This window comes from Giraffa tippelskirchi, chromosome 1 (genome assembly GCF_054371585.1).
Source record: "Giraffa tippelskirchi isolate mGirTip1 chromosome 1, T2T-mGirTip1v1.2.pri, whole genome shotgun sequence".
Taxonomy (NCBI): Eukaryota; Metazoa; Chordata; class Mammalia; order Artiodactyla; family Giraffidae; genus Giraffa; species Giraffa tippelskirchi.
The window spans coordinates 3,326,816-3,353,115 of record NC_137275.1 but is presented as its reverse complement, the minus strand read 5'-3'; the positions used below and the strand labels follow the sequence as shown (position 1 = coordinate 3,353,115).

General features: G+C 57.0%; 1 protein-coding gene across 50 annotated transcripts in view; it reads right to left on the bottom strand.

Moving 5' to 3' along the window:
* ABLIM2 (actin binding LIM protein family member 2) overlaps nucleotides 1-26,300 on the bottom strand; it is a 161,358-nt gene that overhangs the window by 106,427 nt on the left and 28,631 nt on the right. For 44 of the 50 annotated variants that reach the window (XR_014078833.1, XR_014078851.1, XR_014078980.1 and 41 more), the window contains exon 2: nucleotides 9,127-9,270. Coding sequence is in view for 11 of the 50 variants with exons in the window: in XM_081577405.1 (XP_081433531.1) it covers nucleotides 9,127-9,270 (144 nt within the window). In the remaining 39 variants the exon portion in view is untranslated. Of the gene's footprint in view, nucleotides 1-9,126; nucleotides 9,271-23,728; nucleotides 23,843-26,300 lie in introns of all 50 variants that reach the window. The other 6 variants (XR_014078864.1, XR_014078878.1, XR_014079118.1 and 3 more) reach the window with 1 other exon arrangement.

The following is a 26,300-nucleotide window of genomic DNA, read 5'->3' as shown; positions in this document are numbered from 1 at the left end:
CCTGACCTCTCTGGGCCCTGCATCCTCAGCTGGGTCTGCTCAGCTGGGAGGATGGCAGCACACAGAGCATTCTATGAGCTCGCGTGACATGAGCCCCACGTCGTGCGGGGACACTGTCCAGTCCTTGTTGTACTGACGTCACTCACCCGGGAGGTCCAAGACCGGCACTCGGCCCTGGATCTGTCTCCCTTCCCGCTGAGAGTGAGACCCCTTTGTTCAATCTCGCACCCCGGTGTAGCCCCTGAAGCTGCACCCAGACTTGGGAAGAATAGGCTCCCCGGGGCCTGTGCAGGAGAATTATTGTCTTCTGCAAACGCTGCCTGCAGCGATTCAGCCCTGAGTGACGGCTGGCTCCCAGATACCCTTGGCTCTGGGGTTTGGCTCATTTTCCAATCTTCTTAAAGCTATGATGGCACTGACTATTCCTCAAAGGAGAAAAGTGTGCAGAGGAATCGAGTGCCCCTTTAAACCTGAGTCTACATCGTGGAGGCACCAGGAGACTGGATTAAAGCAGCTTTTGTGCCCTGTGAGCTGGGTCGCACTAGCACAACACGCCCCCTCCCCCCCCAGGTCATCTCTGCTGCGGAGCAGACTGTAGCGGCGGAGGTGCCTAAGGTTAAGGCTAGACAGTAAACCCAGACCTCTGCCTGCTAAAAATAGAGTCCAAATACATTCAGTTCAGTCGCTCAGATGTGTCCGACTCTTTGCGACCCCATGGACTGCAGCATACCAGGCCTCCCTGTCCATGACCGAGTCCTGGAGCTTGCTCAAACTCATGTCCATCGAGTTGGTGGTGCCATCCAACCATCTCATCCTCTGTCGTCTGCTAAAAATCCTCATCAAAGCAATACACTGTCCTTACATTCCACCTGCTAAGTGAGAAGCCGAGAGTCACGAAGGGCTCCGAGCAGCTGCGGGCGACCCCGAGAGGCCCCCACTTTGGTGGTCAACAATGGTCATTACTGAGAAACGGTCGGGAGGGGGCGGGCCTTGGTGGGAAGACAATCAGTGCCACTTTCTGGAATACCGTTTGGCACTGACTCAAAGGAGTGTGTGAACGGCTCCTACCCTCTAACCCAGCCGTCTGTTTCTGGGACTCTGTCTCAAGGAAACGACCGTGAACGTCCACAGAAGTCCACCCGCACAGTGTCAGCTGCAGCGTTAACTACAGGATAATGAGATAAGTGAACGCTGGGCTTTAGAGACAGGAAGCCTGTGTGTGGATCCTCATTCCTGCTGCTGGCCAGCTGTGTGACCTGGGGCAAGTTACTTAACCTCTCTGAGCCTCAGAGTCCTCATCTGTAACAAAGGGTTAATCATACTGATCTCCCACAGTTGTCAAAATAAATCAGTGTGACGAGGCATAGGAAACTGACTAGCCCAGCGCTGGCGGGAATCCATGCAACCATTTAACAGTTGGGGAATGGCTCCAAATTTGCCGTGGGCCAGGCAGGGATGGGGGAGCCTGGTGGGCTGCCGTCTATGGGGTCGCACAGAGTCGGACACGACTGAAGCAACTTAGCAGCAGCAGCAGCAGCAGGCAACTGAAGGAATTTGGGCAGGTATCGAAACTGGTGCTGACAAACGCATGGCGGGAAAAGGGCTCACACAGTCCCTAAAAGAGACACAAAAGCATGTAGTCGAGAGGACTCTGGATGGAAAAGACTCTATAAAGGAAGAGATTGGGATGCGGACGGCAGTCCCTCGGGGTGGTCGGCGAGGGGCGCTCCGGTGCTGGTGCCTGGGGCGAGGAGAGAGCGGCTGATGCCACAGCACGAGGCGGACCAGACCTCGGGGCGTCCACAGAGCTGGGGCGAGCAGGGGCAGCGGGGTTACCACCCGCCCAGGCCCCAGCCTAGCCTCTGCCTCAGACCCTCCCTCTGGAAACAACAGGCCCACGTCATCTGAGAGTCTTCCTGCCCTGACTTTCCACAGCTCTCCCCTGGCTTCCGGTTCCCACGAAGGCTCTGGAACACAGGCGGTTGGGCGTTCACCACCCCCCCAGCATCGACACCCAGACCAGCTCTGGGCGTGGCTGTCCATGGTCCCCAGAGGGGTGTGTCCTTGTGGACGACCCCACCTGCTGTTACCAAGCTACAGGCAGAGCTGGTGCACGACACACTCACTCACACACACGCACACACTCACACACACATACACACTCACACACACACATGCACATGCACGCTCACACATAGACTCACACACACCACTCACACGCACCACACTCACACGCACTCACATACACACACACCATACTCACACACACACATGCACTCACACACACATGCACACACACTCATACACACACGCACACACACACACACGTGCACTCACATATGCACGCGCACACATACACTCACACATACACACACTCACACTCACACGTACATACACTAATATACACACACTCACACACACATACACTCACACATACACTCACACATACACACACTCTCACACACACACACACACGTCCCTCCCTCCTGTTTCCTTCACTCTTTCTGCAAACATGAGCATGCTCAGCCCCCGGGCCTCACGGATCAGAAATCACCGCTTTCCTGGTCTCACTTCTTCATCTTTTCGTCATTTCGGACTCGGGGCTCATGTTTCCCAGGCATCGCAAGCAGGGTGACAGAAGATCCCAGCTGAAAACAGATGCTCTGAAAGCACAGGACTCGGCCACACGTGGAAGGTCTAGAGGACCAGATTCATCTTCCTGGGCAAATTTCAAGTTGTTCGTTACAACGGGAACAGCTTTGATTTTTTTTCCCAAGGACCTACTATGTGCTGGATGTTGACCTATTTCCGTCTCACGCGGAGTCCCATTGTGCACCATGAAGCTGGCTGGATTCTAAGACAGTCCGGAAGCAGACGCCCCCTCAGACTGTCGTCCAAGCTGTCGTGGTCTTGGGCTGGGGCTCCGGGCCCCTCTCCCCACCCTGCCCTGACCTCCCCACATCAGCATAGCACCCAGAGGTCATGACACTAAGACACACAGGACCCTCCTGTGCTCTTTCTTCTTCAGTGTCAGGGCCCAGGTCCTCACAAGAACCCCCCTCCAGCCCTGCCCACTCCCTCTTCACTCTACTCCAGACATGCAGGCCTCTTGCTGTCCTGGAAACTGCTGGGCACAGCTACCTGCTTTAGTGTCACTACCCTGGCTATTCCCTCTGGTTGCGATGCCCTTCCCTCACCTCCTTCAAGTCTTCATGCAAAGGTCACCTCCATGAAGCCTGCCCTGATTGCCCAACTTAAAATAGTGACTTTCTGGCACTCCCAACTCCATCTTCATCTTGCTCCTTGTCTTCCCCTCCCTAGTACTTCACTTCCAGTATATAATAGAAATCTATTTATTTACTCTATCTAGTGCTTGTTCTCTGCCTCCCAGCCCTAGAACGTGATCTCCACGAGGACAAAGATGTCTGTTTTGTTCATGGAGGCATCCCAAGCACCCAGAACACTGCCCAGCACAGAGCAGGTGCCCAATAGGGTTGTTGAATGGCAACCGAGGCTAAGAAATTTGAGACCCATGTGAGCAGGGAGTGGCAGAGGTGGGATTGGAATCCAGACCTGGCAGCAAAGCCCAAGCTTGACAAGGTCAAGAGGGCCTAGAAAACTAGGTGATTCCTTTCACAGATTTTCGTATTTGGGTAAAGTAGGTCATGCCCCAAGCAAGCGTCTGGGTGGCAAGACCCCAGTATGCTGGGATCTCGGGTCAGAATTCGACACAGTTGTCTTCTGTGCTAACAGACCCTGCTGCGGTTGGACTGGCAGCACATCCACCAAGGGAGGAGCCTGGCTGGAGTCCGTCAGTCCCCTCCCTCCCTCCCTCTGTACTGGTAGGGGAGACTGTGACCCAGTTCCAGCCGGTGAGTCATACAAGAAGCCTGTGAGGGCCTCCAGGGAAAAGTTCTCCCTGATCAAAGGGTTGCTGCAGTTCGGTCACTAAGTCGTATCAGACTCTTTGCGACCCCATGGGCTGCAGCACACCAGGCCTCCCTGTCCATTACCAACTCCTGGAGCTTGCTCAAACTCATGTCCATTGAGTCAGTGATGCCATCCAATGATCTCATCCTCTGTTCTCCTCCTGCCTTCAGTCTTTGCCAGCATCAGGGTCTTTTTCAATGAGTCAGCTCTTTGCATCAGGTGGCCAAAGTAGTGGAGCTTCAGCTTCAGCATCAGCCTTTCCAATGAATATTCAGGGTTGATTTCCTTTAAGATGGACTGGTTGGATCTCCTTGCAATCCAAGGGACTCTCAAGAATCTTCTCTAGCACCCCAGTTGGAAAGTATCAGTCTTCAGTCCTCAGTCTTCTCAATGGTCCAACTCTCACATCCACACATTACTACTGGAAAAACTATAATTTTGACTATATGGACCTTTGTTGGCAAAGTGATTTCTCTGCTTTTTAATAAACAGTCTAGGTTTGTCATCAAAGGGAGATTATCCTGATTAACCAAACAGGGTAATCATGTGGGAGGAGGGCCCCTTTGCCCCACATCCCTGCCCAATCACTTCCCCATGGTTGAGTGTCAACCTGTGAGGATATGATGTCTGGAGTTACAGCAACCATCTTGAGACCATGAGGAGAGGCACTGCTGAAATGCAAAAGATTGGGGGTGAGGCAGTTGGGGTGGAGAAGTGGAAAAAGAACCCAGTCTTTGATGACTTTGTTGAGCTGTCATATTAACAAGATCTGGTGGGTAAGAAGGCTACTTCCAGACTTCCTGTTAAAATGAGAGATACCCATGTAATTTAAGACACTGTAAATTGATTCTTCTCTTTTATTCATCCAAGAGCATTTTCAATGACTCATGGACTTTGCATTTTCATGAGCAGTGAATAAAAGATCAATCGAAGACTATGCAATCCTCGTGCTTGAATAAACACAACTTTTTAAAAACTCGCAGGAAATCTTAGCTGTTCTTGTCATTTTTCAGGAAGTTAAGCAGACATGCCACAGCAAGGGCCCTGCGTGTCTGCAGGCTGACAGTGCTCCTGGCACAGAATGAGCCTGTGGGTGGGTGGATGCCTGGGGGTCTTGGAACCAGGCCTGAATGCCCACGGACTCCTGCCACTGCCCCCACTAACATGGCAACCCACCTCAGGTGGCTGCTGGGGCTCAAGGGTGAGGCCCAGATGCTGGCCCAGCACTGCCCACCCCGGCTGCTAAGGACCGGGTCAGACTCATTCCCACGTCTACTCGGGAGGCTGGCGCTCAGAGAAGGACCCTGGGGGAGGGTCACCCGGGGCAGCCCTCCCGCCGCCGCCACCAACCAAACCCCATGGGCCACACCAGGTGATGGGCTGGGTGCTGGGCATCTAGTGCCTTTTATCCAGTTCCTAAGGTCGGTGCCCCCAGACAATCCTTTTAAATACAGCGAGCACTTCCCCTGGGTCTTTTAAAACCAGCTTTTAAACAAGAGCAGTCTAATGGCTTTGGCTTTATGTACGAACACAGCACGTGCTTCTGTAGGACAGCAGAGGAGATTGAACCAGACGGATGCTGTGATGGCCTGGGCAGCTCTGATGAGCAGAAAAAACAGGTCAGGCAGGGCCCCGGCCAGGGTGTCGGGTCACGTCCTCCCTGGGAAAGGTCCCCGGGCACCGGCGCAGCCCTGTGGGCCTAGAGTTGAGTGAAGGGCACAGGGTCACGGCTGAGGCCAGGGCAGCGGTCCTCAAGTTTTCTTTTCAAATGACCGGACTCAACACAAGTGCTCCCACAGAGTCTGTGACTTGATGCGGCTACAGGTGGGGCTCCTAGAGAGGCCAGGGGCTCTCCCCACGGCCCTCCTTCCCCACCCCCTGGTCCCCCTGTCCAGGAGGCCCCTCCATGGAACCCGAGAGGGAAGACCTTCATTCAGGGGTCTTAGCAAGAGACAAGGATGGAGGATCCAGGACCAGGGAAGCTGCCCGCATGCCCCTGGGGAGACTGAGTGGCCGGCAGGGCCCCCACCATGCGGACCCCCGACAGGGAGATCTGAGCTCCCGAGACACCAGGTTCACAGCCCTGGGAGGCACCATCTGGGCGTCCGGCCACGTCCCATCACAAGGTCTGGCGGGAGCCTGGGCCCAGAGGGGTGGGGGCAAAGCCAGGCCCAACACTCGCTCCAGCCTGAAGGCCTGGCCTGATGCAGGCGGTGTGTCGGGGCTCAGAGTGGCACCCTGTCCACTCAGCTCCAGCCAGCCAGCCGGCCGGGCTGCTGTCTGTCCCATGTCCACTCTCCAAGCGCCCGTCAATCCAACCCCCAGTCATCCTCCCACTCACTTATCCTCACACTTCACCCTCCCTCCGCCCCTTGTCGCCCCTCCTTCCCACCCCACCCCATCCACCTGCCATCTGCACACACAGCCAGTTCCCAGGTGCCCCAGCTGAACACAGAGGAGACTTGGACACTGCTCCTGCTACCTGGGGCCAGGTAAGCTCAAGGCGCTTCCTTCATCCCAGGTGATGAAGCCCATCTGCCTGGAAAGCCCACTCTGCTCCCCGCCGGGCAAACGGGCCGGAGGCAGGGACCCGCTGGGGACCGTGGCACTGACCTGAGAGGATGAGTGGGGTGAGAGGAGGGGGAAACGCAATTGGCCATTGGGATTTTCTCTCCTTCCAAGGCTCACGCGAGGTTTGCTCTTTCTATTTCTCCCATTCATCCGTATTTATCCTCCCCTCCCTGTCTCCCCCTGCACTCTCCTGCTCTCGTTTGAAGATCTTTGGGTCTGGGGTCTCCAGCAGCTGACTGGATTTGCCCCCTTGGACAAGAAGGCTCCCCCCGTTGCCTCAGTTTCCCCACCTGGTAAAGGACAGGTGTGGACCAGGAGATCCGTAATTCTGAAGCTCCGGGGCTCCGTCCTTGCTCACCAATGACTGTGGCCTCCCTGACTCCCCGGCCCTTGCCTCCTGCCCCCTCTTCACTGGGACAGAGACCCAGCTGGGGACCCGTACCTCATCCCTCTGTGCTGGGGTGGGGGCGGAGCTGAGACTCATGGGAAGGGCCCCCCCATCCCAACTCATGCCAGTGACTCCCCCAGGGGACAGCTGCGAGTTACCGTCACCCTTGAATCCTCATTTTCAGTGGAGATAACTCCACAGCCACCCCGTCCCCCAAGACTGGGGGGCTTTAGAAGGAAACACACGAGAGATCTGAGCCTGCAGGAAGTGCTCAGCAGAGGCGAGGGGCAGGGGATACAGAGCCAGCTTCTGGCTCCCTGGGGGCCCCGGCTGCACCCCCGGGGGCTCCTTCCCAGCCCTCGGCTTCGACTACTAATGGCTAATTTTCCCCACTGAGCTGGTAGATTTATCTTCTGACCAGACCACAGCCTCCAAGCTAGATCTCATGCCTTCCTACTTAGCGCTTTCAAAGGCCGGGTGTGGCGCACAGTAGGACCTCCTGGGACCACGATGGACTGAAGGGACTCAGGCAGTTAACGGGCCCCGTGGTGTTGATAAAAGCCACGGCGCTCCGTGATCTTACACGTGGCGTGTTTGCTTCCCTACTTCGACCAGGAAGCCCAGGCCCTCACTGCCCGGGGCCCATCAAGGTCCATCCGTGAACATCCCTGCATCTCCAGACGGCGTTCAAACCCACCGGACCAGGCTGCAGTCTGGTCAGAAGATAAATCTACCAGCTCAGTGAGGAAAATTGGCCGTTAGTGGTCAAAGCTGAGGGCTGGGAAGGAGCCCCTGGGGGTGCAGCAGGGGCCCCCAGGGAGCCAGGGTGTGACAACACTGCGTGCTGCCCAGAGGTAAGGTGGGGGTTAAAGGGTCATTGAAAGAATTCTTTAAAACTACATGGGCTTCCCAGGGAGTGCTAGTGATAAAGAACCTGCCTGCCAGTTCAGGAGACATAAGAGATGGAAGTCCGATCCCTGGATTGGGAAGAGCCCCTGGAGGAGGGCATGGCAACCCACTCCATTATTCTTGCCTGGAGAATCCCACGGACATAGGAGCCTGGTGCGCTACTGTCCATAGGGTCGCAAAGAGTCGGACATGACTGAGCGACTTAACACGCATGTATAAATTCTTTGAGTCTGGACAGGGTGTCAGATCGGTTTGATTTGTCCATCCCTTCCCCCAAATGCCATTTTTCATTTGTTTTCAGGAAAGTGAAAGTCGCTCAGTCATGTGGGACTCTTTGCGACCCCATGGACTATACAGTCCATGGAATTCTCCAGGCCAGAATACTGGAGTGGGCAACCTTTCCCTTCTCCAGGGGATCTTCCCAACCCAGGGATCGAACCCAGGTCTCCGGCATTGCAGACGGATTCTTTACCAGGCGAGCCACAAGGGAAGCCCAAGATTACTGGAGTGGGTAGCCTATTCTTTCTCCAGTGGATCGTCCCTAAACAGGCATCGAACCGGGGTCTCCTGCATTGCAGGCGGATTCCTTACCAACTGAGCTATCAGGGAAGCCCTGTTTTCAGGAAACTAAATGTAAATTCACGAAATCCCTTTGTGCACGACAAAATATGCGCTAAATTTAGTGCAGGGAGGAAAAGCAGGCTGGAAGGATGCTCCCAGAAAGGCCAGCTCAGACAGAGGGATTTCATGTGATTTATTTTACTCTCTTATCTTTATGATATTTGACTATCAAATTATCTATTTGAATCTAGTGCATATACATGCCACTTTGTATAACCAGATAAAAAGTCATTTTCATTTGGAGCAAATGGTAGCATTCTCAGTCCCCCTCCGGTGAGGACGGGGCACACCTGAGGTTCATGGTCTAGCTTCAGCCCTGTGCACCCCAAGGCGCTGAGTTCACGCCACCAGCAATGGCCATTTACTGCGAGGCTCTGGGGCCCAGGTGGCCACTTTGCTCTGGCCAGTGGATCCAAATCCTCTGACACGGCTACAGCCATCGAGGATGCTGCCCAGGACCTAGACCTCGTCCTCTGACCTGCTGCTCCTTTTGGCAGGAACTCCTGTCACCCCCATAAGGGAGGCAGGCAGGCCACGCTGAAAAGATCACTTTGGTATATGAAGGTTGGGGATCAGTTTCTCCAACAGCCCAGATCTAGGGAGTTTCCGGGGACACTGTGGGGCCCAGCAAGGCAGCTGGGAGGCAGGCTCAGCCACACAGCAGGGCTGCGCCGGGCCCTGCAGTGGAGACGGGCTGGGATGCTCACCTTTACAGATGAAGCACTGGATGTGGAAGTACTTGTTCTGCACCCGCAGCACCTCGCCCCTGCACACGTTCCCGCAGGTGTTACACAGGATCGCCGTGCTGGGCGGCTTCTCCGGGGAGCTGGGAGCAGCCTGCGGCTCCGACACTGCAGGGGAAAAGCAGCAGCATTAAAATGCAGGATGCGCCAGGCGCAGGTGAGCAACCAGCAATTCTTCAAGCGCTCGGGGCCCCGCATAACCCCCTAGCACGACCCAGAGGGCATCGGGGGACCAGCACAGGTCAGGAGATGGGAGACCCTGACGGTGGTCCAGTCCCCCACCTCCCAAAGGGGAGCCGATCCCCCCTGGCCCTCCGGGGCCTCAGAAGCAAGGCACCCCCCACCACCACTGCTGAGCTTACGAGTCCTTCTGCAGATGGGGACCCAGGTCCTCTCCTGTGCTGTACAACCATCACACCCTCCTGTGAGCTCACTTTGAATCCACTCTGTGGCCTGGGGCCGGTGACCTGGGTACCGTCACTGTTCCCCCTTACAGCCAGCCACAACCGAGGATGGTCGTGGAGACCCCCAGAGGGATGCGTCAGGGTGGATGGTCGAAGGGCCCAACTGTGGGGCTCCGGGAGTTCTGGGCAGGGCCACCGCTCACCCACACCCTCCAGAAGCGCCTATGGAGGCCAGCGTGAGGTCACTGGGGCGCACGGAGCGTCTGTGCCCGGGGAGCTCCAGCCCAGCAGTGGCCACAGCCAGGTGGTCAGGGGATGACCAGGGGCTGGGGACCAGCTGCTCTCAGGCCTGATGGGGTTGGGGGCCTGGGGGACCTGGGAGGCTACTGAAAGGGTGGGGGGTGGCGTCCCACATGCCTGGCTAGGGACAGGCTTGCCCTTCTCAGGCTGGTCCTGGGTGGGAGGTGGGCCCAGGCTGCGGGGACCAGTGCGGGCCGTGCTCTCTGCCCGGTGGGCTTCCGTACCAGCCTGCAGCACTGCCCTGAGAGGAGCTGGTCCCCTTTGCTCCACAGGGAAGCTCGTCCACTCCTCTGTCTGCCTCTGGATCTCCGCCAGGCGCAGGGATGGAAGTTGACCCCGTCTCAGCCCGCTCCCAGCACACGGCCTAGCGTGGACCCATGTCTTCTAGTCCCAACTTCCGTCTTGGCCTGGGGTCCCCTGACCTGAGGCTGAGGCAAGGATGGGGTCCTGGCGGTGTACCCAGGGGACCCCAGGTGGCAGGAAGCAGTGGGGAGGAAGGAGAGTGTGCCGTTGAGCTGATCTCCCCTCAGAGACCCTCCAGGGCATCCCTCAGGAGGAGGGAAGGGGGCTGGGCACCGACTCCCCATCCCCTGGGTCAGGGCTGCCCCAGAGCAGGGCTCTTGGCTCCCTGTTCTGGGCTGAATGAGTTCTGAGGTTTTAGCAGAGGTCCGGAGCTCAGGAGTCAGGGAGCTGCAGGCATACAGACACACGTACAGAGACACACACAAATATACACCCCCACACACATGGACAGACACACACACATACACACAGAGACACACAAATATACACTCACACACACGGACAGACAGACAGACAGACACAGACACACAAATATACATGCATACACACATGGAAGGCATACACACATACAGAGACACAGAGACACACAAACATACACTCACACACATGGACAGACACACACACATACACACACAGACACAAACACACAAATATACATTCACACACACATGGACAGACAGCTAGACACACAATACAGAGACACACAAATATACATTCACACACACATGGACAGATGGACACACACACATACACACAGATACAAACACACAAGCATACATTCACACACACGGACAGACAAGACAAATACACATACATATACAGACACACATACAGACAGAGACACACAAATACACATTCACACACATTGACGGACGCATATGTACACAGTCACACACAGACACACATACAGACAGAGACACACAAATACACATTCACACACATTGACGGACGCATATGTACACAGTCACACACAGACACACATACAGAGACACACAAATATACACTCACACACATAGACGGACACATATGTACACAGTCACACACAGACACACATACAGACAGAGACACACAAATACACACTCACACACATAGACGGACACATATGTACACAGTCACACACAGACACACATACAGAGAGACACACAAATATACACTCACACACATAGACGGACACATATGTACACAGTCACACACAGACACACATACAGAGAGACACACAAGTATACATTCACACACATGGACAGACACAAACATATACAAACACATATGTATAATATACATACACACACACACAGAAACAGAGACATACATACACATTTAGACACTGCTTTAACACCATCATGGATGGAGTACTAGGCACAGAAGTTCTCCTCACTCTTGTAAAGATGGAGGAGGCGGATGTCACACAGAGGACGTTTCCCCATCCAGCCTCCAGACTTCCCCCCAAGCCTCCAGACCCCCTTTTCCCACAGTCCCCGGATCCGCAGTGCAGAGCTCCCTCCCTGGGTCCCACCTGTGGTGAGGGGTTTGACCATAGGCAGCTCCACGGAGGGCCTGAGCCATGCAGGGGACACCAGGCCTTCCAGGAGGAGGCTCTGAAGACCCCCAGGGCAGCAGCTGTCTGGGGTCAAAAGCCATCCTGGGGCTTCCCTGATGGCTCAGTGGCAAAGAATCCACCTGCCCACGCAGGTTCGATCCCTGATCCCAGAAGATCCCATGTGCTGCGGAGCAGCCAAGCCCGTGTGCCACCACTACCGAGTCTGTGCTCCAAAGCCCAGGAGACGCAGCTACTGAGCCTGGGCACCCTAGAGCCCATGCTCTGCAGCAAGAGAAGCCACCACGTTGAGAAACCCACACGCTGCAACTAGACAAGAGCCCCTGCTCACCACAATGAGAGACAAGAAATCTCATGCAGCAAGGAAGACCCGGCACAGCCAAAAGTAAATAAATTAGCAAAACTATAGACATATATATTTAAATATAGATATACGTATACCAGGACTTCCCTGGTGGCTCAGATGGTAAAGCATCTGCCTACAATGCGGGAGACCCGGGTTCAATCCCTGGGTCGGGAAGATCTCCTAGAGAAGGAATTGGCATCCCACTCCAGTACTCTTGCCTGAAAACCCATGGACGGAGGAGCCTGATAGGCTACAGTCCATGGGGTCGCAGAGTCGGACACAACTGAACGACTTCACTTTTCACTTTCATATTTTAAAAAGTGACCCTGTCTGGAGAAGCAGGTGCAGGAAAGGAGACAACTGGCACAAACAAATGCCCTGGCATCACCCCCAGGACCCCAGGCCCAGCGTTAAGGACCGCCTCGAGGTTTCAGATGGGTCGGGGCCAAACAGCACACTGGCCGGTGCGGAGCCTAGTGAGGGCTGCGGGCCCCGCCGGCCGTCCTGGGCGCCGTGGGGACACTTCCACTCTGCTGTGAGTGTCAGCAGCAGGCTTGCCCCTTGCTCTTTTTTCCTATACGATCATCACAGAAACCCCCTCACCCAGTACTTAATAAAACGGATGGGGAGGGGGTGCAGAGAGCAAGGATGTCCTGGGCTGGAATTAAAGGTTCCCCACTGGGCCAGAGGTCTGACACCTCAGGCAGAGCCGACTCATGGCTGTCCACCACCCTGGAGCTGCCTGGGGCTCACGTGGGGCTGACAGGCTCCTGAGTCACCCCGTCCGCATCTGAGGCCAAATCAAGCTTGAGGGAGGGTTGGTGGGGGAACGAATGTTATCTTCTCACCCACGACGCATACACAGGGCGGCGTGCCTTGTGTCTCCATGAGTGAACACGCAGGTCTTACACCAGCACCTGTGTGGGATGGATCAGTGTCAGAGCTCGGGGGTGGGGGGTGGGCAGATCTGGGTACAGCCCAGCTTCACCTCCAGTAGGCAGTGACCTGGAGCTCCCAGCCATCCAGCTGTCTGTCCATCCACCCTCTGCTCACAACACCTGCCCCAGGGGTTGCTAGGAACTCAAGCAGAAATGCTTGCATAGCAAGCAGCCCAGAGTCCTGTAAACCATAAGAGATCAATATTCAACAGCTCAGTTCAGTTGAGTTCCTCAGCCACGTCTGACTCTTTGCAACCCCATGGACTGCAGCACGCCAGGCCTCCCTGTCCATCACCAACTCCCGGAGTTTGCTCAAACTCATGTCCACTGAGTCAGTGATGCCATCCAACCATCTCACCCTCTGTCATCCCCTTCTCCTCCTGCCTTCACAACAGCCGTTGTCATTCGCAAGAACTCACAGCCTGGCGTGGCCAGTTTCCTGGTTAATGGACATATACTTGATCTGGGGTGAAAGCTGCTTTAAGAGGATCGTTTAGTGGGAGCACCAGCTCTGCTGCCTGGAGCACCTCCTGGGGCTCTGGGCGGCTGGGTGGGAGCAGGGTGCTGCCCCCTGGTGGTGGGAAGTAGACATCGCCCAGAGAGGGCCTGTCGGTGTGGGTACCACCTGCTGAGGTGTCCCCTCCAGCCTGCATCTGCCTGCTTGTCCCTGGGGTCACAGCCTGAGGACCCTGTGGATGTGAGGTCTGGGCCTTCTCACCCTTCAAGATGGACTCAGTCCTCGGATCTCATGCAGCTTCACTAGTCGGGTGCTTTGCAAAGGGGACCAGTGCTCACAGAAGCCTGCAGGGCAAGGGCCATGGGCACTGATCCTGCCACCCAGTGAGTGGACTGAGGACGGGGGAGGTGGCCCAGCTGGCAGGTGGACACAGCAAGAGGGAATCAGGGCCCCCTGTGTGGCAGGACAGGGCAAGAATGGGCCCTTAGATGGGGATGGGGTGGTTCAGGCCAGACCTCGTCACGTAAAGACCTCTTGGGATGAGCTATGAAGCCATGAAAAGACCTGGAGGGGGCTCAGGTACACATTACTGAGTGATGGAAGCCAGTCTGAAAAGGCTACACACTGCACGACTCTGACCCTATGACAATATCAAGAAAGGCAAAACCATGCGGACAGTAAAAGATCAGTGGTTGTCGGGGCTGGGGGTGGGGAGGATGAACAGGCGGGGCTCGGGGATTTCAAGTGAAACAATTCTGTGTGATCTCATGATGGTAAACATATATCAGTACGCTCTGCTGGGCTCAGGTGCTCACTTGTGTCTGACTCTTTGTGACCCCGTGAACTGTAGCCCTCCAGGCTCCTCTGTCCATGGGGATTCTCCAGGCCAGAATACTGGAGTGGGTTGCCATGCCCTTCTCCAGGGGATCTTCCCAACCCAGGGATCGAACCCAGGTCTCCTGCATTGCAGGTGGATTCTTTACTGTCTGAGCCACTAGGGAAGCCCAAGAATATAGGAATGGGTAGCCTATCACTTCTCCAGGGGATCTTCCTGACTCAGGAATTGAACCAGGGTCTTCTGCATTGCAGGTGGATTCTTTACCAGCTGAGCTACCAGGGAAGCCCATATATTATTATATATTCATCCAAACCCAGAGAACACAGGACAGCAAGAGCAACCGCTGACATAAACTGTGGACTGTGTATCATAATGACGTATCAGAACTAGTTTATCCATCATAACAAATGTAGCGCACACAAAGGTCACAGCAAAGGCTAACATCAAGATGTGAACAGCAGAAACGGGATTTGGGGGAGAGTATATATGGGAACTCCCTGCTTACTGTTCAACTTTCCTATAAACTGAAAACTGCTCTAAGAAATAAAACCTATAAAAAAAAAAAAAAAACTGAGAGAGAAAAACAGAGCGAGCAGGAACCACCACACTCCAGCCCTAACCCCAAACCCAGCAGGTTCATTTCGCTACAATTTCCAGATTGGCTCTAACATTTGGTTTAACAAGTCGCTAACTGTGATAATAACATGAAACCCAAAGCTGAGTGGTAAGGATCAATCCCACCGGGCTGTGACCACTTAACCCCCCTGTGATAATGAAAGCCCAGCACGGGGAAGCCTTGCTGGGAATAAAAGAACAATTACTGGTAACATCAACACGGAACTCACGTTCAAAGTGGAGGCACGGGGCTTCCTGGGTCTGACCTGGCAGTTGCTGTGACCCCTCTCCTGTGATCCCTCCGGGTACAATCCTGCTCCACCAACCAGGTCTGGGGCCTGGAGGAGCCAGGACAGCAGCTGGCAAGGCCGGGCGTGGGCCCACCGTGGGGGCGGGGCGGGCAGCTCTGTGACCTTGAGGGCTAGTGGAGCTCCGAGAAGTCTCAACGCTCGCATCTGTGATGCGGAGGCTGGTCTCAGGAGGCACCATTTAGAATCGGGTGAAGTAGAGAGAGCTTGGATGTGATGACTGACAGGTGTCACTGACCAACAGCTGCTGGCTTAGTTCTCCTGGGTCTCAGAGGGAAACCAGTCACTCGGGGGTGGGGAGGGCGGAGGCTTCGGGAAGGGGGAAGAGGACCTGGAGCTCCTGGGGGCTACACCTTTGCTCACCCCAAAGCCTCATCAACAGCCTGTCCTAGCTTTGTCTTCCATCCAAATGGGATCCACCCAGACCCAGCACTGAACCTTGCTGAAGCTCGACCCGGGGAGCAGTCCTGGCGGCTGAGCCCCACAAGCGCCGCTGCCAAGGTTGATGCCAACCTCTCAGCTCATGTCCACCGCAGTGAGGGACCCCCAGGACACTGGGCAAGAGTGTCAGGGGGCCTGTAGATTTCCCTTCCGGCTGGTTTACCCACCAAATGTTCCGTTCTCTGCTTCACTCCCTTGGCACAGATCTGCCTGGGGGTGATTTCCCACTTTGTTCAGAGAAATTCACCAGCCTGGCCTCATTCAAGACTTGTGAGCAAATGTGCCATGCATTCCCATCATGGGACCTGGAAGCTGCTAAGATGCCACCTGAACACGTGTCCACTGCCTCCCCTCCGTGGGATCCTTGCTTGTGCAGGAGCATGGTGGGATGGCCTCCTCCTGCCTCAGAGCATCTACCCCGACCCTTCAGTTCAGGTCAGGTCAGTCGCTCAGTCGTGTTGGACTCTTTGCGACCCCATGGACTGCAGCACACCAGGCTTCCCTACCCTTCGCTTTATCTCCAGAAGTTTGCTCAGACTCATGTCCATCGAGTCGGTGATGCCATCCAACCACCTCATCCTCTGTCATCCCCTTCTTCTCCTGCCCTCAGTCTTTCCCAGCATCAGGGTCTTTTCTAATGAGTCAGCTCCAATACTTTGGCCACCTAATGAGAAGAACTGACTCATTGGAAAAGACCCTGATGCTGGGAAAGATTGAAGGCGGGAGGAGAAGGGGACAACAGAGGATGAGATGGTTGGATGGCATCACCGACTTGATGGACATGAGTCTGAGTAAACTGCAGGAGTTGGTGATGGACAGGGAGGCCTGGTGTGCTGCAGTCCATGGGGTCGCAAAGAGTCGGACATGACTGAGCAACTGAACTGAACTGAACTGACAGCTCTTAGAGGCCAAAGAATTGGAGTTTCAGCTTCAGCATCAGTCCTTCCAGTGAATATTCAGGGTTGATTTCCTTTAGGATGGGCTGGTGTGATCTCTCTGCCCTGGGACGAGTTCATCACCTTCGGGGTCTGGTTCCAGGAACGGGCCCTGCCTGCTCCACATTCAACCAGGGCCGCCCTAGCCAGTTCCCACGCAGATGGCACACCAAAATCCCCGAGGCGCCTGGGCCCAGCTGCTAAGCCAGGGAGACGCCAGGTTGGGACTGCAGGCCAGCTGTCCCAGCCCCAGCGACCAAGGGCAGAGCTCAGGCAGAGTTCAAGAGGGGAAACCACAGATTCCTGCTTCATGCAGGGACAGCCCCCCTCCCACACGATGAACCCCCGCCCACACAATGAACCCCCGCCCACGCGACAACCCCACCGCCCACACAATGACCCCACCGTCCACGCGATGACCCCATCATGCACGTAAAGAGGAGCCTCCATGGATTCCCAGCCGGTGAGGATAATGGGAGGCCGCAGAAGGGAACCCGTCTGTGGCAGAGGGAACTGCATCCCCCATATGTCGGAGTCCTGGCCTCAGCTCCTCGGAACGTGACCCAGTCTGGAGAGAGGCGTGCAAGTTACAGTGAGGCCACTCGGTCGGTCTGTCTCCAACACGACTGTGTCCTTATAAACAGGAAGTTGGGGCAGACAGACGCACAGAGTTTCGAGGAGTGGAGACGCAGGGAGGAGACACCCGTTGGTTCGCCAAGAAAGGCCTCATCCCCGCAGACCTCGGAAAGAGCCCATGCCAGGGACAGCGCGGTTTCAGGCCCCTGGCCTCCAGAACCGTCTGAGAAGAAACGTCTGCGGGATTTGTTTCCGTGGCCCCAGGAAACCAACCTGCCGGGAGCAGGAGGCAGGGCTGGGGACTTGCCACTCAGCTGTCCCCCGAGCCTGTCTTCCTCTGCACCGGGGGACCGTCACGCTGCCCCAGGCCGGGCTTTTGCAGACTGGCCTGTGGTAGGGGCTTTGCAGGGGTGGTGTCTGCTGGTAGAGTGGTTCCCTCCTGAGGCAGAAGCTGGGAGAACACGGCAGTGAGCAACCTCACTCCTAACCCCCTGGAAGCTCAGGCCTCCCACGGGGGGTGCCCAGCTACCTTCGGCTCCAGCTTCTGGCAACTCACAGACTCCTGAAGCTTCGAGCAGCTGGTCCAGGCGCCCCAGCCACCCACGTCCCTGGAGGGTGTTATTTCATCGCCGGAAGAGCTGCCCTTCCTGACCGGCGAGGCATCTGAGTATCTCACGGGCGGCATTCGGGAAGGTCAGGGCTTAGGTGGGCATCTGGGCCCGTTTCCCCCCCGCCCAACACAGGGGAAAGCAGAGGGCAGGTGTGAGGCCAGGCCGGGGCCAGGGCTTGGGTCCCTGGACTCTGGCCGGGGCCAGGGCCACCGCTTGTCCCCCGTGTCACCTCGCCGTGGGCCAGGCGGCCACCACTGGGCCAGCCAGGGACCTCATCTGGGTCTTCGGCGTACGGCTCAGGCCCAGCACACAACAGGTGCCCCATGAATATTTCTGACGTCTGATGGGTAACGAGTGCGTTTGGTGACTCAGCACAGAACGGCGTCCCCGGGGGGTGAGAAGTAACAAGTCTCAGTGACAACATCAGCTTTCAGCTCCTGGGCCCGGACTAACGACCAGACCCGGCACTGGGCGATTCCCACCAGTGACCCAGGTCACAGAGCCGGGAGTGGGCACACAGCACCACGGGGACTGGAACCCAGGCCTGCAGGACCCCAAGCCCCAGCTGTCAGCTCCCGCCGGGAGGGTCTGTGCGTGCCACATGCATGCTCAGTGGCTTCAGTCGTGTCTGACTCTTTGCAACCCCCGTGGACTGCAGCCCGCCAGGCCCCTCTGTCCATGGGATTCTCCAAGCAAGAACAGTGGAGTGGGTTGCCATGTCCTCCTCCAGGGGATCTTTCCAACCCAGGGATCGAACTCGCGTCTGCCTGCATCTCGTGGATTGCAGCTGGATGCTTTACCCACTGGGCCACCCGGGAAGCCTGAGGGTCTGTGAGGACTGTGCTAATCCTGCCAAGGACCCTCACTCTCCAGGCAGAGTTGGGGGTGCAGCCAGCTGGGGGACTGGCCGATACGCCCCTTGTGCATGTGGGCCGGCTCAGAGTCAGAAGCTGCCCCCTTCTCCTGCTCAGGCCCCTGGAGATGGGGCTGCAGCCTTGGCCTGGAGACACCACCCACCTGGCGGGGACCCAGCTGCCCCTCGGGTCACCATCGGCAAGTCCCAGTGGCCCAGAAGGGCCCCTGGCTTTGAACCCAGCAAGGATGGCACCGGCGTCCGAGAGGTCACCACACCCCGCCTCTGCCTCTCCTCCTGACCCCTCTCCCAGGAGGATACTGTCCACCATCCAGAGCCTGCTGCCGACCTGTCACTTAAGGTCCAATTATCCTGTTCATTCTGCACATCAGGGAACATCCTCTCTTGACGGTTCTGAGATGGACAAACAGGTTCCAAGGACCGAAGCGGCTTCCAGGCCAGAATTGGAAGCCCAGTCTCTCTGGGTCTTGCTCTCCCCTCTGTGGCACGCTGGGCGGGGTTGCGGGGAGAGGAGACAGGCAAGGGGCGGAGGGCAGGGAGGGGACCAGCTCTGGGGGAGGCGGGCCCACCTTGGACCTAACTCACCGTGTGGCATCTTCCTGGGGTGGCCCTGCTTGGCAAACCTTCCTGTCCACAGCTGTTTTCACCGACTCTGAGCAGCCCAAGGGCTGCAGGCTCACAGCACTTGGCAAAAGCATCCATCTCACCTGCCGTCCGAACCCAGCACCATCTCCCGTGTGGCTGGAAGGGCCCTCCTTCACCTGAGCCTGGAGTCCAGGCTCTCTGCGTCCTCCCCAGGGGCCAGCAGCCCTTTCTTGGGGTCTCCAGTCCCGGCCTGACCCTCCTCCAGTGCCCGGCCTCGTGGCTCCTTACCTGCTCCCCAGATGCTCGCCTGATACACAGAGACCCTACTCCCCCAAGTCATGAAGTGGCTTCCCGTGACCGAAACATGCAAAACATTCAATTTAAAATTCCTCCAACCTGCTCCTCGGGGCCACGGCACCTCCGTCCACAACGTGCACGGGATTCCAGACCCACGGGGAAGGCCAGCCCTACAACCCTCATATTTTCTCCACCAAAAGTGGACCTTAAGAGCCTACTTAGTGATCTGTGTCGCTAACAAAGGGGTCTCAGTTGGGGTCTGAAAATCTGGGCTAGACGATCCTCACCTATGTCAGACACCCCGCCCACTGGCTTCGGTGCTGCCTGGTCCCTGGCGGGAGTCTATGGACGGAGCAGGGAGGGATGGGGGTCTTGTATCCACTGGCTGGTCCCCAAGGAGCTCCAGTCTCCTCTCCTTCCTCAGAGGGGCTGCCAGGGCCGGCGGAGGGTAGCAGGGACAGCAGCTGGCCTGTGACTTCCCAGGGCAGGCTCTGTCCCCAGCATCCACCCAGAAATACCCACGACTCTCCTTTCTGCCTGGCTGTGAGCTCCGCATGCCAACTGGCTCGAGACGCACGACCACCTCCCGCAGCAGGTGGGGAAACCGAGGCTCAGAGAGGCTTCACAACTGGCTGAGATCACACAGCTTGTAACCGGCAGGGGAGGGATTCGAGCCCAGGTCTCTGTGTGACCGGCCTGGTTTTCCATTTCTTCTGGCTTCCACGCCCTCCCCACTTCCTTTAACCTTCTGTCCTTTTGCATGTCCTCCATCTAACCTGCCGGTCCAAGAAGCGCAACGGTAGGGGAAGCGTGTCCTCCCTGTGTGTCTCATTAGAACTGGGAGTCTGGATGGTTGTGCATTCATAGAGGTGTGCCCACACCACAATCAACTTTAGAATATTTCCATCCCCCTGAAAAGTAAAGCCTCTGCCTGAAATGAGGGAGACCCGGGTTTGATCCCTGGGTCAGGAAGGTCCCCTAGAGAAGGAAATGGCCACCTGCTCCAGTACTCTTGCCTGGAAAATTCCATGGGCTACAAACCATGGGGTCGCAAAGAGTCAGACACGACTGAGTGACTTTATTTTCACCCATCACCATCACTTCCCGTCCCCTTTTCCCTCTGCTCCTGGCAACCAATGACCTTTCTGTCTCTGTAATGGATTTGCCTACTCTGGACATTTCATATAAAGACAAACATACCATACGTGGTCCTGTGTGTCTGGCTTCCTTTACTCAGGTTAAGATTTTCAAGGTCCATCCACGCTGTGGCAGGGGTGAGCATGTCAAAACTCTTTATGTCTAAATAACTGCCCACTACAGGAACACACCACATGGACTCCGGGGTGGCTTCTACTTTGGGGCAGTTACACATAATCTGCTCTGAGCACTCCGGCACAGGCCCTTTCGTGTGGACGTTCCCCTTTCTTACTGATCATACGGAAAGTCTGCATTTAACCGTGTGAGGAACTGCCAGACGGCTCCCCTGAGAGGCTGCACCACTTCACCCTCCCACCAGCAGCTTCTCCACGTCCTCGTCAGCATCGGTCACCGCTGGTCTTTTTCATCACTATCACCCTGATGGGCTTCCCAGGTGGCGCCATGGTAAAGAATCCGCCTGCCAGTGCAGGAGACGCAAGAGACACGGGTCCACTCCCTGGGTCGAGAAGACGGCAGGGATTGAAAGAGGAGGGCGTGGCAACCCACTCCAGTTTTCTTGCCTGGAGAATCCCCTGGACAGAGGAGCCTGGTGGGCTAGAGCCCACGGGGTCGCAAAGAGTCAGACAGGACTGAGCAGGCACTCACCCTGATGGTGTGAGATATGTCTCACCGTGGCTCGGTCTGCATCTCCTGACAGTTACCGATGCTGAACATATTTTCGTGTGCTTGTTCACTATCTGTATATATTCTTTGGGAAAATGTCTATTCAGACTTTCTGTTCATTGGACTTGGCTTTTTCTGATTGTGTTATAAGAGTTGTTTATGTATTCTAGATGGGCTTCCCAGGTGGTGCTAGTGGTAAAGAACCTGACTGCCAATGCAGGAGACACGAGAGATACATGTTCGACCCCTGGGTCAGGAAGATCCGCTGCAGGAGGGCATGGAAACCCACTCCAGTATTCTTGCCTGGAGAATCCCATGGACAGAGGCGCCTGGCGGCTACAGTTCATAGGGGCACAAAGAGTCGGACACAACTGAAGCGACTTAGCATGCCTGCACACACATATTCTAGACACAAGCCCATCATCTGATATCTGATTGGCTGATACTGTCTCCTGTTCTCTGATTTGTTTTCATTTGCTTCATATGCTCTTTGCAGCACAAGACTGCTTCGTTTTGAAGAAATCCAGCGCGTCTTTGTCTTCTTGCTTCTGTACTTAGTGTCATTTCTAAGAAACCCCCAAGTTCACAAATCCTTATCCTGACATAATATTTTCTTCTAAAAGTTCTACAGCTCTTATTATAATTTTACATAGAGTCACATTTCCCTCCCTGGTATGCCATTTCTTCACCTGTGAGTCGGGAACAACAGGGCTTATCTCACTGGGTTTGTGCAGTTTTTAACATCACGATTGTTTTGCCCATCGTCCGGTGAGAGCAGGGCGTGAAGGACACTGAGTTCTCAGCTAAGCCGGGAGACCCACCCAGCCGCCGGCATGGAAATTCCATTTGAGAAGCGAGCACCATCACATGTCTCAGCTCCTGGAATCCGCCGGTGTTTCCAGAACAATCCAGTACACAGAGCAGGTCGGGGGATGTTATCTGACCCCCAGCCAGCTGGTGCTCTAAGGCCAGGAGGGAGACCTCCATGTGGGGCTGTGTCTTGCCAGCCCAGGGAGGCGGGGGCACCCACAGCTACACATGTGGGGGCACAAAGGTGGAGAGTTGCTAGGAGGGTTCAGGGCACCGTGGGAGGGAAGAACTGTAATCACCCCCATTTTACAGAGGGGGTCCAGAGCGCCCCCCCACCCCGGAGCAAGACAGCACCCAGACCAGGCCCACAGTGGGGTCAGGCCAGAGGCAGGTCTGGCGTCAAACCTCTGCTGCTGCCCACCCGGCACCCCGGGGGCTGCTTCCTGCATAAAAATCCCCTGAGCCTGCAGAGTGTGGGGTGCTGATGGGGACACATGGACAAAGGTCCCAGATCCTGCCTCTGGACAGACGGACAGAGGACGCCAGAGGCGGGGGTGCTCTGCCCAGCTGCCCAGAAACAGGGTCTGCTGGGCACTGAGCCTCGTGCCAGTATTCAGCCCCGAGAACCTGGCTGGGAGCACTTCAGGATGGAGGCTGGACCCTGGCCAGAGCCGCGCCCCCCGCACACCTCAGCTCTCAGAGGCTCCCCCCGCCGAACCCCACCTCTCTGCTCCAGGGGTCCAGGCTCGCTCCCCTGTACCCCTCCCCACCGCGTCTCCTCCTCCAGCCCCTCCCCCTGCCCCAGAGCTTTCTTCCCGTCATCTGTCATCCACGTCCGAGGTGGGGTTGGAACGGATTGGAAGCTCCTTAGCGTTTCTTTCTACCCTGATGGGCCCTGCTCTTCGCATCAACAGCAGAAGGACCAAAGTCATTACGATCTCTCTTAAAGCCGGCTTCTCAGCCTCGGGCCTAACTGACACTCTGGGCTGGACCACGCTTCTGTGGGCCTGCCCCGTGTACCACGGGGTGGTGAGCGGCATCTCTGGCCTTGACACCCCCCTAGGGGCCTGCGGCATCCCCTCCCCCGCCAAGCTGAGACCAGCAGAAGTGGCTCCAGACAGGGCCAAACTCCCCTCCACCCACCCCCGGAGAACAAAGTCATCTTTGGTTGAAGACCGAGAACCATCAGGAAGGAACCAAAGGGCAGGGTCGGGGAGGCACAGAGGCTCAACCCAGAGCAGGTGCCCGACAGCATCACCCACCACAGTGTCCCTGCCCAGACCCTCCCGTCCCCCGAGCCCCAGCTTCCTCATCTGTAAAACGGATCACTGCACAGGGCGGCCATCAAGAGTCCAGAGGAGAGTCGCCGAGTCCAGGCACGAAGTGGGCACGCGTCAGCTCCGGCCCTGTCTGCCTGCATACACGGCAGAGCTCATGCTGCCTCCCCTCGGGTTGGACCCCGGGCTTTTTGGGGGGTCTGGAGACTTCTGGTCAGAACAGAAGCCTTCCTCCCGGGGGGATGGTGGAGTGGTCAGGGCAGTGTGGGCCTTACCTGTCCCTCCTCCGGGCATCCCCATGGACTGTGACCTCCACGAGACCGGCCGGCACCCGAGAGGCCGCGGGCGGCAGCTGGCCGAGGGCTCGAGCCTCTGCAGCCAGCACGGCCCTGGAGAGGGACACACCAGAGGGTCACGAGGAAGCCGCCACCCTCATGCCCAAGGAGGGCCGGGCTGAGCCCTGCCCAGTGCACCGAAATAGACTGCCACCCCGCTCCGGAGACGCACCTGTTCCCGGGCGTCCGGGAAAGCGGCTTTGCAAGGGCACTGGGGGAGGGTCCCGGGAGAGCTGGGTCCGTCTGCGGCCCCGTGTGGCCAGCCCAGCCCACAAGCCCCACCACCAGCGCCTCCCAGCCTTTGCCCGTATCCTGGGGACCAAGCCCCACAGCTGCGGCCTCTCCAGGAGACCTTGACTCTCCCCCAGTCTGCAGACCAGAAACCCCCAAAGCCTCTGGGGTGGTGCTGGTGGGGCTTCCCTTCCCCACCAGTTTCTGGGGACTCTGGGCAACCCGGGCTGGCATCCGCATCACTGCCATCTCAGCCCCCAAACTCACAGGGCTGGCTTTTCTGTGTACGCCCCTGCGCGTCCTTTTCTGTCTCTTTTATGAGGACACCAGTCACTGGATTTAGGGTCCACTCTCTTGCAGGAGGACCTCATCTCCATCCTTACCCTGATTACCCTGCTGCTGCTGCTGCTAAGTCACTTCAGTCGTGTCCAACTCTGTGCGACCCCATAGACAGCAGCCCACCAGGCTCCCCCGTCCCTGGGATTCTCCAGGCAAGAACACTGGAGTGGGGTGCCGTTGCCTTGCAGAGACCCTATTCCAAATAAGGTCACACGCAAAGGTTCTGGGTGGACATGAATGTCGGGGCGACCTACTTAACCCACTCCGCAGCCCCCGTGTGCCAGAGGGGAGGAAACTCAGGCTGGAACTCTCAGGGGGGACCTGGGCATAAAGGCAGCGTGAGAGACCCTGACTGCCCGGCCCCCTGGTTCCCCCTGTGCTACTGGGTGTCTCTCTGGACACTCCACGTTAAGCTCTCCGGGGGCAGAAATGCCCTGTGACCCATGAACCACAGAAGCAGGAAGGCCTGCCTTGCCCCCAGCACGCAGCCCCTGAGAACCTGCAGGCGTTATCCTGGTTAATCGTGAGTGTGATGGCCTAATGGCCGGGAGCCAGGATCCCACAGTGGAGAGGCTCAGTGGCCACACCCTGGAGCATGGGTCATATTTCCCAGCGCTCAGCTGCAGCGCCTCTGGGGGGAGCCACGTCAGCCCTCCACCAGCACCCAGCAGAAAACACCTCATCCGCTCAGCTCTGAAGAGTCAGAGCGGGTGCTGGCCGCCGGCGGGTCTCTCCCAGCCTGATCTGATGTTCGCTAACCACACTAGGTCTTCCCAGGTGGCTCACATGGTCAAGAATCCGCCTGCAATGCAGGAGACCCAGGTTTGATCCCTGGGTTGGAAAGATCCCCTGGAGGAGGGCATGGCAACCCACTTCAGTATTCCTGCCTGGAGAATCCCATGGACAGAGGAGCCTGGAGGGCTACAGTCCGTGGGATTGCAAAGAGTCGGACACGACTGAGCAGCCAACACCACCACGACTAATCACACTGGTCTGAACCTCTCTGCCCGGTGGACGGGGGGATGGTATGCACAGGGCTGCAGGCAGCATCATGCCAGGCCCTTGGGTCCCGCCAGTGGGTACGGATGACGCATCCCAGGAAGAGAATGACAGCCCCGCGTGCTTACAAAGGAGCGCTTTTCTCCACTCATCTATTCTGCAGCTTCTATGCCTTGCAGTCTCTGCCCGGCTCGGGGCCGAAACGACCACCGCGTTGGCGATGGCGACAAAGACAGCAGCCCCGCTGAGCCCCCAGCCAGCCCCGCACCCGAGGCAGGGACCGTCCTGTCCCCACTTCCCCCATGAGGACACCGAGGCAGAGACGGGGGGAGCTGGGCCAGCTCTAGTGAACAAGAGAGGCTCGCAGGCTCTGAGTCTGAGAGTCAGACAGGAGAAGAGGGGCAATACGGTGACTGATGCCTGACTTCGGATATCACAGGGGGCAGTGGGCGCTCCCAGTGGGGGGGGCTTAAGGAGATGCCCCAGCAGAGAGAACCCGGGGTGACTCAGAGCCCAAGGAGTGGCAAGCTGCTCGACTCTGGGAAGGAGGAAACAGCCTGTGCGAGGCTAGAGAGGCTAAGACAGCGAGCTGATGTTCCTGGCAGGACGGCGCCTTCGGTTACATGAGGCTCTGCTGGGGTGGGAAGGCGAGCAGTGGCCAGGGCAACAAACATTCCATCAAAACCCTGGGTCGGTCTCACCCTGAGAACGAGGGAGGCTGGGGTGTGCCTGGGCACTTGAAAGAGAATCTTCGTAGGAGGAGCCGCGGGTACCATCCACCCACAGGGCAGGCGCTGCTCTGGCCTGGACTCAGCGTGGCTCAAGGCCCCCTCAGAAGGACCAACTCCCTCTCCTATGCGTCCCAGAGAAGATGGCTTGGACGTGAACCCCAAGCCCGCTGCTTCCTGGGGAGAGCACCCAGCAGAGGCCAGCTGTCTTGCCT